Genomic DNA, 17,428 nt, shown 5'->3' with positions numbered 1-17,428 from the left:
TTTTTATCTATATTTGGGGATAGGGGGACAATGTGGTTCAAACACCAATAGGGTAGTTTGGCACTATTTTTAGATAGGAGTAAAATTGGTTTCTGTCAATTATGAGGGGTCGATAAGGGGCAAGAAATGACAAATATAATTTTTTTAAGCCAAATATCTTTTGATTTTTTCAGATCAAAAATACATTTTTATTTTATACTCGACCTATTGTTTGACCGTTTTTTTTTCGTTATTAAGAAAAAAACATCTGTAAAAAATCAGTCTTAGTCATTTGTTAGTGGAACAATAATAAAAATTCTTCAAAATAATTTACTCATTTAAGAAAAATCTTATTTGACATATATTTTAGTTTATGGTATTCGCCTTGATTATGTATCTATAGTATATTTGTAAAGGTATTTTGATAGGAAAAGAATGTAGTATTCCATCAAATAGCGTCGAAGCAATTTAATACCCACAGGCTCACCATATTTAGTTACCGTGCGCTATAGTTCTTACTATAGTAAAAGCTATATATTAACCAGTAAACACCTTACTCGTAGTCCACATTGGCTTATCTGCAAATTGCATACGACCATCTTTGGTCTGATGCTATTATGAAAGATACTAAATTGGGGCCACTTGTTTTAGTACAAGTCAATAAAAAGGAAATGGAATCTGGAGTACCTTATTAATGTGATATTTATCAAAGATTTATTACCGGATTTGGAATAATTAGTGCTACTGCTTGTTATCGGCTGCCTTTGAGCTGCATTATCTATTTTTATTTTGTGTTTTTATCATAAACTCCTCTAAACAACGCTATTTAGATTGGGATCAGTTGACAGATGGCTTGTTCTAGCCTGAGCAAGATGAGTGGTAGTTCTGCTTGGGATCGATCTTGGAAGGTAGAGATTCAAGCTAAATAATAATGAATATTAGAAATCAGAAAATAATACGAAAAGTTATATCAAATTCAATAAGTAAACTTTATTTTCTAAGCTGAACAGCATAGTGAGCATTCCCAGGAACAGAAGGGGGGAGGGGGTCTTGAATTGCAAATCCAAGGTCTTGTCTTTGATCCGTCACGTTTATGAAAGATACTAATTTGGGGCCTGTTATTTGAGTACAAGTCAATAAAAAGAAGCTTTGATCTGGGATATCTAAGTAATGTGATGCCTATCAGAGATTTATTTCGGAATTTGAAATAGTTGGAACTACTGCTCGTTATTGGCTGCCTTTGAGCTGGATTGTCTATTTCATTTCATTATATTTTTTTCTATTTGATTTATCCAAATAGGCCGTATTTTCGTTGGGTTCAGTTGACAGCTGCCTTGTCCTAGTCTCAATAAGATGGGTGAAAGCTCTGCTTTGGACGATCAAAGACGGGGGCAGGGGGAGGTCCCTAAAGATAAATGATAAATGCTACAAATTGGAAGATGCTGCGACACATTGTGTTAAATTCATTAAGTAAACTTAATTTCCTTGTTTTAGAACAAGTTGATAAAAAGGAGCTGGAATATTGAGTATCTTGTTAATTTGTTGCCTGTCAGAGATTTATTTCTGAATTTGGAATCAAATAAAAAAACAAGTTTTTTAACTGAAAATAATTAGTGACATTAAAACTTAAAACGAACTGAAATTACTCCGTACATGAAAGGGCTGTACCCTCCTCAATGCCCCACTCTTTACGCTAAATTTTGACTCTTTCTCTCAAATCTACTTTTTAAAACAGTAAAAGAACTTTAGCGCAAAGAGTGGGGCGTTGAGGAGGGACCAGCCCCTTTCATAAATGGAGTAATTTCAGTTCGTTTTAAGTTTTAATGTCGCTCCTCACTTTCAGTTAAAAATACTTGCTTTTCTTATTTAATTTCTGAACGTTTTTGAATTAATGCATGTTTTGTTTTCGGCTATCCGCACATGAATACTTAAAAACAAAATTTGCGTGTTAATTTTTTTTGGCTAAATGGCTTTCTCTTAGTTTTGATCGGACGATTTTGATAAAAAAAAAGGGATGGAGGAGAAGGCATACTTGCCCTCCAATCTTTTGGTTACTTAAAAAGGCAACTAGAGCTTTTAATTTTTTACGAGCGCTTTTATTAGCAAAAAATATACATAACTTACGAATTCACCTATATAATGAATTTCTATAGTCGTATATTTTTATTACGTATATGAGGGAGTTCGCCCCCCTCGTTAATACCTTGGTCTTTACACTAAAGCTTAAATTTTGTCCCAATTCTTTAAGAATGACCCCTGTATCACAAAGGCCGTAGAATAAATAGTTAAATAAATAGAGTAAATAAATAGAACAGGTATTTAGGAGGAGATGAACCTCCCATATGCGTAATAATTTCTGTTCGTTTTAAGTTTTTGAAAGGAAAGGAAAAAACTGTTCTTTTTTCCTTTTAAGGAAAAAACTTTTTCGTATTTATTTTTTCATTGTTTTTTGTTTTAAGAAATGCTAGAAAATTCTGCACCCCCTTCATGGAAATTCTCTTCTCCCATGACAAACTTTTCATGAAAAGATCCTTCCACGCAACCCCTCCCTTCAACCCCCTCCCGAGCCAAAAAAATCCCCCTAAAAACGTCTGTACACTTTCCAATAACAATTACTATATGTAAACACTGGTCAAAGTTTGTCGTTTGCAGCCCCTCCCCCGGGGACTGCGAGGGAGTAAGCCGTCCCCAAAGACATAGTTATTAGGTTTTTAGACTATGCTGAACGAAATGGCTATATCAAAATTTTGTTTTCGTTGACTTTGGGAAAAAACTGAGCGTGGGAGGGGGTCTAGGTGCCCTCCAATTTTTTGGTAACTTAAAAAGAGCTCTAGAACTTTTAATTTCCATTATAATGAGCCTTCTTGCGACGTTCTAGGACCACTGGGTCGATACGATAACCCCTGAGAAAAAAAAAAAAAAAAAAAAAAAAAAAAAAAAAAAAAAAAAAAAAAAAAAAAAACGATAAACACGCATCCGTGATCAGTCTTATGGCAAAAATACGGAATTCCACGTTTTTATAGATAGGAGCTTGAAACTTCTACGGTAGGGTTCTCTGATACGCTGAATGCGATGGTGTGATTTTTGTTATGATTCTATGATTTTTAGGGGGTGTTTTCCGCTATTTTCAAAAATGAGGCAAATTTTCTCAGGCTCTTAACTTTTCATAGGTAAGACTAAATATGACGAAACTTATATATTTCAAATCACCATAAAAATCCAATTTTTTTGATGCATCTATTAGTATCAAATTTTATTTTTTTTAGTTTCGTTTACCATTGAGCCGGGTCGCTCCTTGCTACAGTTTGTTACCAAGAACAGTTTGGTAATCAGGGCTACTGCGTATCCTCGGCTGCATTTTAGCCCAAATATCTATTTCGATGTTTTGTTTAACATTTTTTTTTATTATTCCTGTTTTAGCTGCCTCGTCTTAAACTTTTTTTCTTTTAATATTTTAATTTAGCAGAAAGACACCTATGTAAATTGTTGGGGTAGAATTTTCTTCACTGTCTGCACCATTTATTGAGCATCAACAAAAATATAAAGAAGCAAGGTTGTTTCCAGAGGGGAGGTACTTGGTCTGCCCCCCTTTAAAAAATGTCTAACTATTAAAAGGCTAACAAAAACACATATAAACAAGTTTCTGATGCGTTTTGTAATGTTTTCTTGTGTTTCCCCCACGAACAAAAATCCTGAATACGGCTTTGTATTGAGGCTTTAGAAGATAAATTGCATTTCATAAACAAATATCCTAAATAAATTATGTCCAAATTTCTTCTTCCTCCTATTCATTCTTTCTGCTTGTATAATTGCTATTATTTTACATTAACATCTTTTTTGTAGCTGGAAGAATAATCTTTGAAGAGTGGTTACGTTTTCGATATGGAGTTTTTGACACCGCTTCAAATGGGAATACTAATTATTGTTCTTTCTCACTAGAGAGGTAAGTAAAATGTCTTTGCAAGGCCAAGGTTTCCCAACCTGGGGGGCATGCACCCCTCAGTGGGCGATAAAGGATATATGATATGAATAAATTGGTAATTTAATACTACTCTTATTTTCTTATACATGCTTTCCCGCTGCTTTCTTATTTAGTTACTTCTTTTTTTTCTTTTTTTATGTTTTTTTTTTAATCTCACCTCCTCTCAGTGGCACCAATAACTAATAACAATATCTTTTTAACATTTACAAAAACTAAATGCCACCTACACTTTACTTTAATTAAAATAGCAGCCGAAGAGTGGTTTATGTAGTTACTGGGGACCTAAATCAGGAGACCTACTTTAAAGAGGAGTGGGAGGAAACTGAAAGACAGTCTTCAATTAGAAGATTAAAAGGGTGTGGACCTGAAGAAATGCTGAGAAGCTCTGTTTAAAACATTCAAATTTGTACAAGAATAAAAAAAAGGTGGAAAGCCAATTTATTGGCTCTCCACTTTTTGGAAAAAGGGAGGCGATTCACCCATATGCTAGGAGATTCTCGCCTCCCATCTCCAAGACGACAAACATTTCGTTATATTCTAGAAAAAAAATAGCTGCATATCGTTACAACAGAGGCTTAAATTTTCCCTTTTTTATTTTTTTATACAAACATTTTGGTAGTAACACCTTTACAAAAAAGAATACATTTTTTTACATTCTAAAAAAAAGTAATTGTCAATTTTTAGGCAAAAATGTTTTTCCTGACCACAACGCTCCCCCGTGAAAAATTTGCAAACTCACCCTATGTAAAATTGTTTAAAAAATTCCAGTTCACCAATTGACAAACTTGCACAAGTAAATGACTAATTTTGACCATAAAATTTATCCTGGGGTTGTGTGAAATTAACTCACTTGTCTGTAGATTGCAAATCATAGTAGCAGTGGGCTAAATTTGCTGTTTTGAGTATACCATTTAGTAAAGTACCCCTTACATAGAGGATAGAGTGTTCAGGAGAAAAAGACTTCGTTAGGTGTATGAGAGATATTTAGCGTTGCAAAAACTCACATGAAAAGTCACCCGGTGAGCCGTTAAGTTTCTTTTCTTTCATCTCCAATTGTGTCAAAAAGGTTGTGTTAATGTTTTTCGCAAAAAAAGCTTTTTACACAACTTTTTAGCTGCAATCGATTTTGATGAAAGTGATGCGGTACAATTTCAAGACAACCAAAACCTATTACTCTAGGGGTCGGCTCTGACTCCAAGGCTTGAGATGCATCTAATCTTGAAGTTATTTTTACAATCCCAAAAAGGAACCCTAATCAAGAAAGGAACCATTTGTTATCTGTTTACAGTCCATATGGGTAAGTTTTGGGTTCTCCCCTTTAAATAGTTTCTCAAGGGTGTAATTTACGTCATATATACTTTTGAAAGGTTTATTATTTTTTCGAATATCATAAAGCTCAATTGATCATAAATTCCAGGTATGAGTATCTGCCTTTTTGTTTTTTGTTGGATTCTCTTGCTCATTACCCTCAGTCATGCAATCTTAAACTAGAGCTTTAAACGGGAAACTTTAGGAGCTTTATACCTTATGTAAAAGAAAAAGGGACAAAGACAGAAGTCTTAAATTACAATCTTTCGTGAAAGGTTTCTTGTACACTTCTATTGATTCAGATTGACAGAATGGGTAAAATAGTGATTAAGAAGTCGAAATTTTGCAATTTACATCATTTTGAACCAAAAAGGGTTTCCATTACCAAATTCCCGGCATCCCTAAACACTGCCTCTTTTCCCTAAATTTTCCCAATTTTGGACAAATTTTACATTTTGAAAAAAAAACTGTATATTCCAAGCATCTTAGACTGAGAGTTAAATAATATACGATAAATAAACATAACACTCAGTAGAAAGTAAAATAAATGTGTCAAAAATAAATATAAAGATAAATATATGAAAAAAATTGATTGAAATGGTCGATAGAAAGTTTGATTTTTTGCACAAAAGGACGTGTTGAATTGAGTTGATCCTCCAGTTAAATTTCGGAAAAGTCTGACAGAAAAAGGAAACGAGTCTTAAAGTATACCAAGGGTGGATCTAGAGCAAAAACTTGGGGGAGGTCCAATGTGACAAGAGCACCCATGAGCAAATATTGGGGGGGCATGCGACAAAGGAGCCAAAATTGACCAAATTGACATATTTATTCAAAAATTGAGTAAAAAAAACAAACAAGGAATGAGGCGGCCAGAAAAATCTTGGTTGCCCGCCCCCCTGGATCCACCACTGGTGTATACTCTTTTACAAAGAAGCTCTTTGTAATTTTGGTTGGTTCGGATCTTGCCTATCATGTATCAGATCTTACCTATGTTGATGCCATGCTTCTTATAAGCCGTACTAAAACTGGTCTTTCTAATACGGTTTCTCTTGTTGCTACTTCTATCTCTAATAGGCCTTTCTCTATTTTGCAAAAGTCTAATGAGAACAAAAAAGAAGTCTTAAAATGCTTTCAACAGATTACAATAATCATACTTATTCAATAAGTTATTGCATGCAATATCAATCAAAAGCAATATGCTCTGTTGAACGCTGGTATGGGTAGAATTTTCAGCATCTGGTTATCAACTATCCGGTTTTAAAAGACGGGGTTATTTATGTCTCTAAAAATAAGAAATAATACGACTGAATTGCTAATATGTCGCCAAAAAGCCAATGAAATCAAAGCATCTTTTCAACACGGAAGTAGCTCCTCTTTTTATATTTGGTAACACGGATTACACTCGTCTATATCAAACAGTTCGTGGTAACGAACTGTAGTAAGGAGCGACCCGGCTCAATAGTAACCAAAACTCTAAAAAATGGAATTTTGATACCAATAGCTACATCAAAAGAATTGCATTTTAATGGTGGTTTTAAATATATAAGTTTCATCAAGTTTAGTCTTACCCATCAAAAGTTACGAGCCTGAGAAAATTTGCGTTATTTTAGAATATAGGGGGAAATACCCCCTAAAAGTCATGGAATCTTAACGAAAATCACACCATCAGATTCAGCGTATCAGAGAACCCTACTGTAGAAGTTTCGAGCTCCTATCTACAAAAATGTGGAATTTTGCATTTTTTGCCGCAAGGCAGATCACGGATGCGTGTTTATTTGTTTGTTTTTTTTCCAGGGATGATCGTATCGACCCAGTTGTCCTAGAGTGTTGCAAGAGGGCTCATTCTAACGGAAATGAAAAGTTCTAGTTCCCTTTTTAAGTGACCAAAAAAATTGGAGGGCACCTAGGCCCCCTCCCACACTATTTATTTTCCCAAAGTCAACGGATCAAAATTCTGAGATAGCCATTTTATTCAGTGTAGTCGAAAAACCTTATAACTATGTCTTTGGGGACGAATTACTCCCCCACAGTCCCCGTGGGAGGGGCAACAAGTTACAAACTTTGACCTGTGCTTACATATAGTAATGGTTATTGGGAAGTATACAGGCGTTTTCAGGAGGATTTTTTTGGTTGGGGGGAGGGGTTGAGAAGAGAGGGATATGCTGGGGGAACTTTCCATCGAGAATTTGTCATGGGAGAAGAAAATTTCCATGAAGGGAGAGCAGGATTTACTAGCATTATTTAAAAAAACTATTAAAAAATAAATGTGAAAAAGCTTTTTCAGCTGGAAGTAAGGAACAGCAATAAAACTTAAAACAAACAGAAATTATTACCTATATGAGGGGCTCACCTCCTTCTAATACCTCGCTCTTCACGCTAAAGTATTTTTAGTAATTTCAACTATTTATTCTACGGCTTTTGTGATTCAGGGGTCATTCTTAATGAATTGGGAAAAAATTTAAGCTTTAGTGTAAAGAGCGAGGTACTGACGATGGGGCGAATCCCCTCATATATGTAATAAAAACATGAGAATACAAAAGTTCTTTACGTAAGCTAATTTATAAGTTACGTAAATCTTTTACCAATAAAAATATTCGTAAAAAATTAAAAGTTCTAGTTGCTTTCTTAATTAACCAAAAGATCGGAGGGCAACTAGGCTTCGTCCCCCGCTCTTTTTTTCTCAAAATCATTCGATCAAAATTACGAGAAAGCTATTTAGCAAAAAAAAAAAATATGCAAATTTCGTTTTGATTATTCCTCTGCGGAGAGCCAAAATCAAAACATACATTGATTCAAAAACGTTCAGAAATTAAATTTAAAAAAACAAGTTTTTTTAACTGGAAGTAAGGAGTGACATTAAAACTTAAAACGCACAGAAATTACTTCGTATATGAAAGAGGCTGCTACCTCATCAACGCCCCGCTCTTTACGCTAAAATTTTTTACTGTTTTAAAAAGACGAATTGAGAGAAAGAGTCAAACTTTAGCGTAAAGAACGGGGCGTTGATGAGGTAGCAGCCTCTTTCATATACGAAGTAATTTCTGTGCGTTTTAAGTTTTAATGTCGTTCCTTACTTCCAGTTAAAAAAACTTGTTTTTTTTATTTAATAGCTTACTGAGTTTAAAAAGGTAGGCTACGAATCTCAGTTTGACAAAAAATATCATATGCCGCAATTTTCAATTACCCTGGCTGTACTTCCGCAAGTATATGAGTTGCTCAGTCAAGAATTAACGGTCACCGGTCAAGAGTTACTCAGAATTCGCTATTAAACGGAGCCTTAGTTGAACCAACTTGAGTTTATCAAATTGCTTCAGGTCCTATTTATTTAAATTATGCGAAACAAAGTGACACAAACCTTTTACTTTATCAAGGATTATATCTGCGTATATTGACACCACATCTACATATTTTATACCTTTAGTAGTATGTTTTGAAGATGGATTGGTTAACTGTAGTTTAGCTGGGAATATCAGAGCGGGGGTTGCTCAGTAACAAGCTGAATTAATTTTTCGTGAAACTTCAGTATTTTGCATCGATCCTAGAGATGTAAGGAAATGAACTCACTGTAGGGATGTAAATATTTCCTAAAATTCACTGGTGACATTGATGTAAGGCAACATTTTTTTTCACAAATGGTCAATTTATTTAAATAATATAGAAAAACAATAACGGGAAAATTTTGAGATATTGAGAGAGGGGATTGGAGAAGTACAAAACGTACCATTTAAAATGCATCGACCTTATCGATGTAAGGCAGCATTTCTTATTTACACATTTTTCATGGCAATATTCAAACGTTGCTTGTAATTCATTTTTTGCAGAATTCTGAGAAAGTATAAGCCAAAGAAAAAGTAAATCCGATCTAGTTTTTATTGTAAATTTTCTGCTCGTTGTTTTTGTACGAATTTATAAAGTAGGGATTTTTATTCTTGATTTTTTTTGACGTTTTATATATTAGACAAAATAAATAGATATATTAAATGACATTCTACACCTTACTCATAAAAATATAAAATTGAAAACAAATTCTTTTTAAGCAATTATATTAAATATATGAGAGCTAACAAGTGTTCCAGGTTTTTTCTTCGAAATTAAGCTTGATAAAAGCAAAAAGAGAAATATTATTATCTTTCAAGAGTGCTAACTTGGAGGGTAGGAGGACAGTTTCCACCTGAAGACCGTACATATTATGAATATAACATGACTGTTTCTGAAAATATCTTTCTTTTCAAACATTAACCCCTCCTCCAGTCTTAAAAAGCTCGTCAAGACCCTAGATCGGTCAAAATACAAGAAACAATGGGAGAAATTGGATGTTTTGGTAGTTTTTTTTTTGCCCAACGACTCTTCCCCGTGTATGACCCAGGGTGTATTCATTGGAGATCTGCGCTTCTTGGCCAAAAATGTCCATATTTGAAAAAATCAAATAGCATGCCCAAGCCAATTGGGACCATCCAGGGAGCATTTAGCCCAAAATGTCTTATTTAAGTGCAGGGCCGTATCCAGAATTTTTTGATTTTTTTGGGGGGTGGGGGTGGTGGTGGGTATTATTAAAAACTCTAAAAACACACATCAAAAATTTGTTTAAGTGCATTTTTGTTACGTCGGACAAAAATTTCGATGAGGGGGGTCAAACACCCTTGCACCCCTTCCCTTGATACGCCCTTGTTTAAGTGACTTCCGCTCTACCACCTCATTTATTTTCGATCAAATTAATTCATTTCATTGAACATAAACCTCTAAAAAAACACATCAAAATTTTGTTTAAGTGCAATTTTGTTACGTTTTTATGAGTCGCACAAACATTTCGAGGAGGTGGGTCAAACACCCTTGCACCCCTTTCCTTGATACGGCCTTGTTTAAGTGACTTCCGCTCTATCACCTCATTTATTTTCGATCAAATTAATTCTTTTCATTGAACATAAACCTGTAACGTACCTTCGAATTTTTCCTGGGAACAAATCACCCATTCGAATTTGCATTAATATTTTATGGCCACCTTTTATGGAATTTCAGTCGTAATTTATTTTTTTTCCTTCCAGCTTCAGCCGTTAAAGAAGAAAATATTGGGTCTTTCCGCACGATATCAATTATCTACGAAAGAATAAAGAAAAAAACTACCATATTTTTAGTACTTAAAAAAAACATAAATTGGAGCAAAAAATCACTTAGTGATTAGCATACCCATTAGTGCATAGCATTATTTTTTTTAGGGTCTGTAATGAAGTGAACTGTACCCAAAAAGTTAGCCAACAGGAATGTGATCTTCCAGAGCTGTTGAAAACCGAACATGGCACCATATGCAGAGGATTGTCCCCGAAAGATGTAATTTTCAAAAACCGAGATCTAATTGAAAGGTAATTTTTTTTTCTTATAATACGTTTCCTTTATCGTTTTTTACTGCCTGTCAGCTGTAAGGTTTTTTGTTTAGGAAAAATTTGAATCAAAGAAATACTCTATATTCGCTTGAAATGGAACCTGCCATCATATAGATTACTATCACCAAAATATGTCGCTTCCAAAAATGAGTAACTAAGTGAAGGTAACATTTTTTATCTATGATGACAGAGTTGATTAATCTCTATTTGGGAATACGGGATCTGGCTTTCGATCCCAGCTTCTGCAGGGCCGACACTAGAACCTTTGTCGTCAAGAAGCGTCGCTAATCGTTAGAAAGAAAAGTAAACTTATTCATGGCACTCTGTATGCGATGTTTTTTTCATTGTCAGTCAAGCATACAGGCTAATGGAAAAAAAATGACTTTGAATCATATCTGGATAAAGATGTGTCTCAATCGTTTCGTAAAGCCCAAAATGAATGGATATATGGCGATTTGGGGTGTCGTTTCGGCTTCATTCAATGGATTTTCTGTGGTTGGTGACAGACACTTATGCATAGGGCCGTATCCATTTTTTTGGGAGGGGGGCATAAAATGATTTTTTCGGTGAGGTTTACAGAAAAACTTTAAAAAAAATCAAATGTTTTTATATTCATTTTGTTACGTTCTTACGAGTCGGACAAACAAATTTTTGGGTGTGGGGGGGGGGGGGTTAAAGCCTCCTACTCTTCCCATTTGGATATGGCCTTGTTTATGCGGGAATTTTTTTTCGGGAAGGGGGATTATAACGAAAACGCTTTTTGATGATTTGAATAAGAAATTCCATAAAATTTAGTATTGCGGGGTAAAGGGCCGAGGCTGCTATCTTATAGGAGCCGCCCCTGGTTGATGAGTATACTTTTTCATTCAGGTCATTTTACTCTTGCTGTCACTTCGACTTTTATGATGATTCCTCCGATGAATGAAGAGTAAATGAGTAACTCCTCACCTTTTGAAGCTCCACCAATAAGTAATGTCTTGGTTGTTATAAATGAGGTTTGAAGAAAGCATTATCATTAGACTCAACAAAGTATTCAGCAATGCTCGTATCAAGATTGTTAAAAATTATGCCCAAAAGGAATTAATGTTGTAATTTTGTTAAAGAAAATATATAACGTTTAGGGGCTAATCTGAACACCCACTGGGCTGACAATTCTTCCGTTCATGGCGCTGGCAATAAACCAAAATGAAGCTTCCCTTTCTTAAAAGCAAATAATCTGAAGAAGAAGGTGGTTTGGTGCCTAGAACGTCATTTTTAACGTATTCAAGGCAAAGGAGCTGTTGGTTTCCCCTAAAAAGGTTCTATAAATCCTTTATAAAGGCCTTTCTTATCCGCAGAGACTTTCTAGGCTTTAACTCCCGTCGTTGAAGTTTCGTAGACGTCGCAATGACCTTGTAAATGTGTTTCGCATAATTAAAGGAGTGGATGATGTTGATCCAAATTTATTTTTTAAATTTAGCCATTATCACTCTACTCGTCAGCATGATTATAAATTATATCCCCCAAAACCCCTGAAAAAAATCGGTCAATTATCTTTTGTTAGTAGGGTTGCGGGACCACGGAATGATTTGCCTTTGGAGGTTGTCGAGGCAGAGAGTGTTCGAAATTTTAAGAGTGCATTAGTAAATACGCCTTTTTATTTAGACGCTTTTGTTGTGTAATGTCGTTTTATTTAGAAGTTTTTGCTGTTTAGTTTTGTCGCCAATTTACTTTAGATTAGTATTATGATTTTGTGTTTTAGCGACAAACATTTATGCTTACCGCTATTCGTAATAATAAATAAATAAATAAATAAAAATGGATTCTGTCATTTTAGTGGTTGTAGGGCTCATAGACAGATCAGTGTATTTCAAAAGCCAAAGGACCACCATGTACAAACAAGGAAATCACAAACAAAATAAACTAAAAAATGATAAATCCCGAATCTGCAAAGCAAATAACTCAATCATTAAAACTTTCTTTTCTTAAGTATTTATCAATAAAATACCAAGTGGAGTTATTATGGTTGGGTTACTACTTTACAGAATACCAGGAAGGAGCAAATCAACCCATTTAAATATTTCCCCTTGAATCATAGAGCACCGGGCACTTCGTATGTAGTTAAACTTTTGTTTCAGCTACGTTAAAAATTGTTGCCCGTTCCATTTGGATGCCTAGTTCTTTGCTTGCTAAGACTTTCGTAACTTTTATCACTAAATTTTATTAAGATTATACCTGGGTTTTATTAGGTTTTAATGAATCTTCTATTGTTACTTCCAGGAATCCTGTACCCATTAAGGATGTCAAGTTCCAATACATAAAGCCGGGAAAAACTCGATTTGTCCTTGCCCTCGATACAGGATCTGCCATGCTCGATAGGGTAAGATAGTTTTGAAGAATTTTTTATTGGCGAGCAGATACTTTGTTTAAGTTCCTAGACTTTTAAAGCTTTGTAATGTTTTGCAAAAACATCTTTTATGACAATATCTAATTATAAACATTATTATTTTGGAATTAATATCTTAATGTTTTTTAGATTTATAATATTAATGTTATATTATTGTAATGTTACTATTATTAATTATTATTAAATTATATTATTATTATTTCTATAATTTATATTATTATTATATCATATATATTATGTTATATTATTATATAGTGTTATTATTATATTATATTAATGTTAATATATTATTGTAATGTAATATTAATGTTATTGGTGTTATTATAATGTCGATTTTGTGTATGTAAGTATTGAATTAAAGACGCTTCTTGACTACTCTGGTCCTTGCGTCGATTCTGCAGTGTGGTGCTACAGCTGAGTTAGAACTCTGGGTCCTGTGTTACCAAGCCAGGTCAAACCCACTGCCCCACACAGGTTGAGCTATTTAATAATTACACAATTCCAAAATAAAAAGTAATGATTCGATGAGAGAAAAAGAATACTTTTTTCTAGATTAGTAATGTGAATAGATACTTACTTGAACGAGATTGTTAGCAAAACTTATTTGGGGGGGGTGTCTTTGGGACAAATTCGAAAAAAAGGAAAAAATATGAGCAGTGCAAAACCTTATCAGGATAATCTTAAAAACTCGGGTAGAGGAGGCTGTCCAAAGATCAAACTTTAGGGATTTATTAAGGAAACAAATTCTTGAATTTGAAACTGAAAACATAATTTCACCTTTCAGTGATCCGATTTCTAAGATTATCATATCGAGAAACACAATCCTTTTTTTAATCTTTAGAGCGCGTTATAAGATATATCAAAAGAGGTTCATGCTCTTGGAAAGATAATCTTGTCTTCAGACTGCAAGATACGAAAGAAAATCCTATTATTTGGTCCACATATATTACAAAGAAAACCCTTCACTAGAAAGGCGCACCGTATGTTTTCAACAGATAATTGAAACGTATTCTGTTACAGAAACTAACAATGATGTTTTAAAAACATGGGTGTTGTTTCTTCAGAGGGAGGGGATTTGTGCCCTTTGATATATGGCTTAAGATAAAATATAATAGTAATTAAAATATGGATGTGAATGCCTTTTTCGAAGTCATTTTGACATACAAAATACAGTTCCCGTTTGGATGTACGTACTCCTGACTTTTTAAAGCTAATGGAATGATTGTGTAAACAATTAAAATATTCATTCTCGTCAGGATGTAATACTGCTTAGAGGTTTGAGAGCAAATAGTGTGTTCAAACATGTTTAATATTTGGTAAAACTGAGTTCTAAAACAGTATTTACCACTCAATGAAAAGAAAATTGTTTACCATTTTAGTTTACTTATTCTTTATTTGGGGCTTTTTCCTTAGGGCCGTGAACAGCTCAATTATGAGGCCAAGATATATGGCATGAAAGAAATTCGAGCTTTTTTTGACATGGCAATACATTAATGTTAAGCGTGATTTATTACGTTTCGACAACTTATTAAAGTTGGCATTCTAGCCACCAGTAAATTACCAACTCTTCATCTAATAAGCTTCATCTGTTACTTCCTATTTGGTAGCTTCTAAAATTCTTAACTCAGTAGGGTTTAAACCCTGTAGCTTTTAATACTGTTAAAAACCTTGGGTAGCTTTGAAATGAACTTCTAACGAATAGGAAAAATTTAATTAAGGTGCCGCAGAAAACACAAAGACACGGTATTACCCCGCTGATAATAAATAACTTCTACAATAGTCCGCGCATAGGTAGAAGGGTAAGGGTTAAAGATAGTTATTACGTGCAGCTGAAGTGTACCCCCTCTTGACTTGGGTACAAATGGAGAGTCTATCTAAAAAACATCTACAGGGTGAATTCCGAGTTGCAATTTAACTGTCGGACACCTTGTCATTTTCGAATATCAAAGAGTGGATCTTGAATAATTCAAAGATTGTTGTGACATGACTATGATGACTAGTTACAAGTGAAGTATGGTTGAAATAAGTAGGGGGGCCCTCACTTGTCATTGAAAGATTGACCTTTTGGCACAAGCAACTTTTGGCAAGACATAACTTGGAAATTATAAGTTATTAAAATTGACAGATGAAAATTGAATATCAGCAATAAAGCAATGCCAAATATGGATCTCCTCGAATTGAAATGAAATGGTCAATTGCACACTAGCCCTTAAATAACAGATAATAATATGTAATCTGAAGTTCTTCCTTCTTCAAAGAGTCTATGATAGTAGTAGAAGTCAAGGAATTGTATTTATAGCTTTACTATTGTAAAAAAAGACACAAGTTGATTCCATGTGTAAACACTGAACTAATTAACTTAAAATGCTGGCACAAGATTCGTGTTCTTACCAAGTTGAGTCTTAAGACTTACCAATTTTTTTGTCCGATATTTTCAACGATAATATCAGACACGTGCAAAGTATGCTTCTTAACGCTCGTGGACGTACGCGGTAGGGGTGGGGGGAATATATGATAAAGGGTCGCCAAATCTAGATAGATATATTTATTTGGCATAAGAGCTACAAAAAACAACAACAAATAAATAAAAAACACTGATTAACCCTAAACCCTACAAGTAAGAATAAAGTCTTTTTAAATCACATATCAAAGTAAAAATAACATTTTACAAACTTATACAACCTATAAAAACCTCTCTATGGCTCCTATATTCCATGGCTACAAACAAACCGACCCAGCTATCTTATAGTCCAGATCCCATGCCTCGCTACTTCACCAATAAAAAACGTATAAAATGGATAGTCATATTAATTAGCCCTTAACAATTTGAAAATGTTCTTTTGTGCCCCCCATCAATTCTCGTTGCTATGGGTGTGTTCCAGAACTCAGTTACGTATCATTAATGACCATTAATCTTTTTTTTTATCTTTGCTATTATTACTTAAACCACATGCCTTAAATGGGAATGACAACAAATTTAGCCCCAAAAATGCTTACAATACATGAAAGGAGTTTACTAATTATACCGAATAGCTTATTAATTATTACCGAGGGTTTACCGAATTGAAATAATGACAAAGTATTAATTATCATTATTTATAATTGAGCTCTGGAATTTATCCTATGTTTACAAAAATAATTGTATTCTCTCCAATCCTTTTTGGAAATATTTAGAAAACGATTTATGTTACACCCATTCGCTCAATTTGTTCTAACACATCCTTTCATGATTGACAAGGTCTCTGTGTTGTAACAATAAAGGCATGTTTATATGAGACATGTCAGACTCGTTTGTAAGTTTAAGCAAGGTTTAATCATTCTGACAGAAGAACAAGGATTTAATGGGTACTTAACACGTAAGTCCCATGCAAAACAATACCATTTTCTATTACATGGCCACCCAAGAACACCAAGGCATATCACAGAGTCGGTATTATAAAGAAGAGACAGTCATAAGCACAGAGAGAGAGAGAGAGATATACAAAAGAAAAATCTGTTTACTTTCTTAAAATTTCATAAATAAAAATCAGGATTTGAATTCTTTGAACGGGCTCAAAATTTTACATAGGAACAACAGGCAAAAACGGTGGTGGTTCTAGGTATTAGCAGCCGCCTCCACCCACAGTTTATCTGACATTAAATTCCTTTTATTTTATATTTTTACACGCCTATAGTACACCTTGCCACCACCCCCCCCAGATTATGAGGTCTAAAACCGCTACTGGGTAAATACGATTGCGAGTAAATGGCATGTTTGCTTGGCTTCTTTTTCTGGCATACGCTTAAAATATAATGTGATTGGCTAAAAATTGTGATGATTGATATCACAAAGTAAACCAATGTAATTGAAGCAAGCTTTTTGATATGGAGGTATAAAACAGTGATGTCTCATTTCTCTTTGTATAACATCTTCTGTTGGGATTCTAAGGAATTTTTGATATGGAAAAGTTGATTGTTTAAAAGGTGTCGTTGACTTTTCATTAGAAATTGTTGATAATTCATAGATTATTGATGCTTACACAGATTTCTCACTCCCAGCAAAATACATTAGCCGAAGTGATCCTCAATTGCATTGGCTATCATACAAAACTTGCCCGCCCGGGTAATTTTACACAATTTTATCGGATTGGATAACATTCTACCCGCGCTTAGATCAGATTAAAAAAAAACAAGTTTTTTCAACTGAAAGTAAGGTGCAACATTAAAACTTAAAACGAACAGAAATCATTACGTATACAAGGGGGTTCGCCCCCTCATCAATACCTCACTTTTTACGCTGAACTTCGAATTTTATTCCAGTTCTTTGAGAATGACCCCTGAATGACAAAGGCCGTTTAATTAGAATAAAAAGCTCTTTTGGAAGTACTACAAAAAACTTAAACGTAAAGAGCGAGG

The 17,428-nt window shown here is 34.2% G+C and overlaps 2 protein-coding genes across 2 annotated transcripts in view; both read left to right on the top strand.

Moving 5' to 3' along the window:
* The window catches only part of LOC136034399 (calcium-activated chloride channel regulator family member 3-like), a 46,119-nt gene extending 35,489 nt beyond the window's left edge, over positions 1–10,630 (top strand). The window contains exon 4 of the mRNA XM_065715555.1: positions 10,483–10,630. Coding sequence (XP_065571627.1) covers positions 10,483–10,630 — 148 coding nt within the window. The remainder of the gene's footprint in view (positions 1–10,482) is intronic.
* Positions 2,904–17,428, top strand: part of LOC136037291 (calcium-activated chloride channel regulator 4-like) — a gene marked incomplete in the record, with an annotated part of 34,473 nt that continues 19,948 nt past the window's right edge. The window contains 3 exon segments of the mRNA XM_065719932.1: positions 2,904–3,922; positions 10,483–10,626; positions 12,907–13,006. Of these exon segments, the coding sequence (XP_065576004.1) occupies positions 12,995–13,006 (12 nt within the window).

Source organism: Artemia franciscana, chromosome 2 (assembly GCF_032884065.1).
Source record: "Artemia franciscana chromosome 2, ASM3288406v1, whole genome shotgun sequence".
NCBI classification, from domain to species: domain Eukaryota; kingdom Metazoa; phylum Arthropoda; class Branchiopoda; order Anostraca; family Artemiidae; genus Artemia; species Artemia franciscana.
Note: the sequence above shows the minus strand (reverse complement) of the source record. Positions and strands in the feature narration are given on the sequence as shown.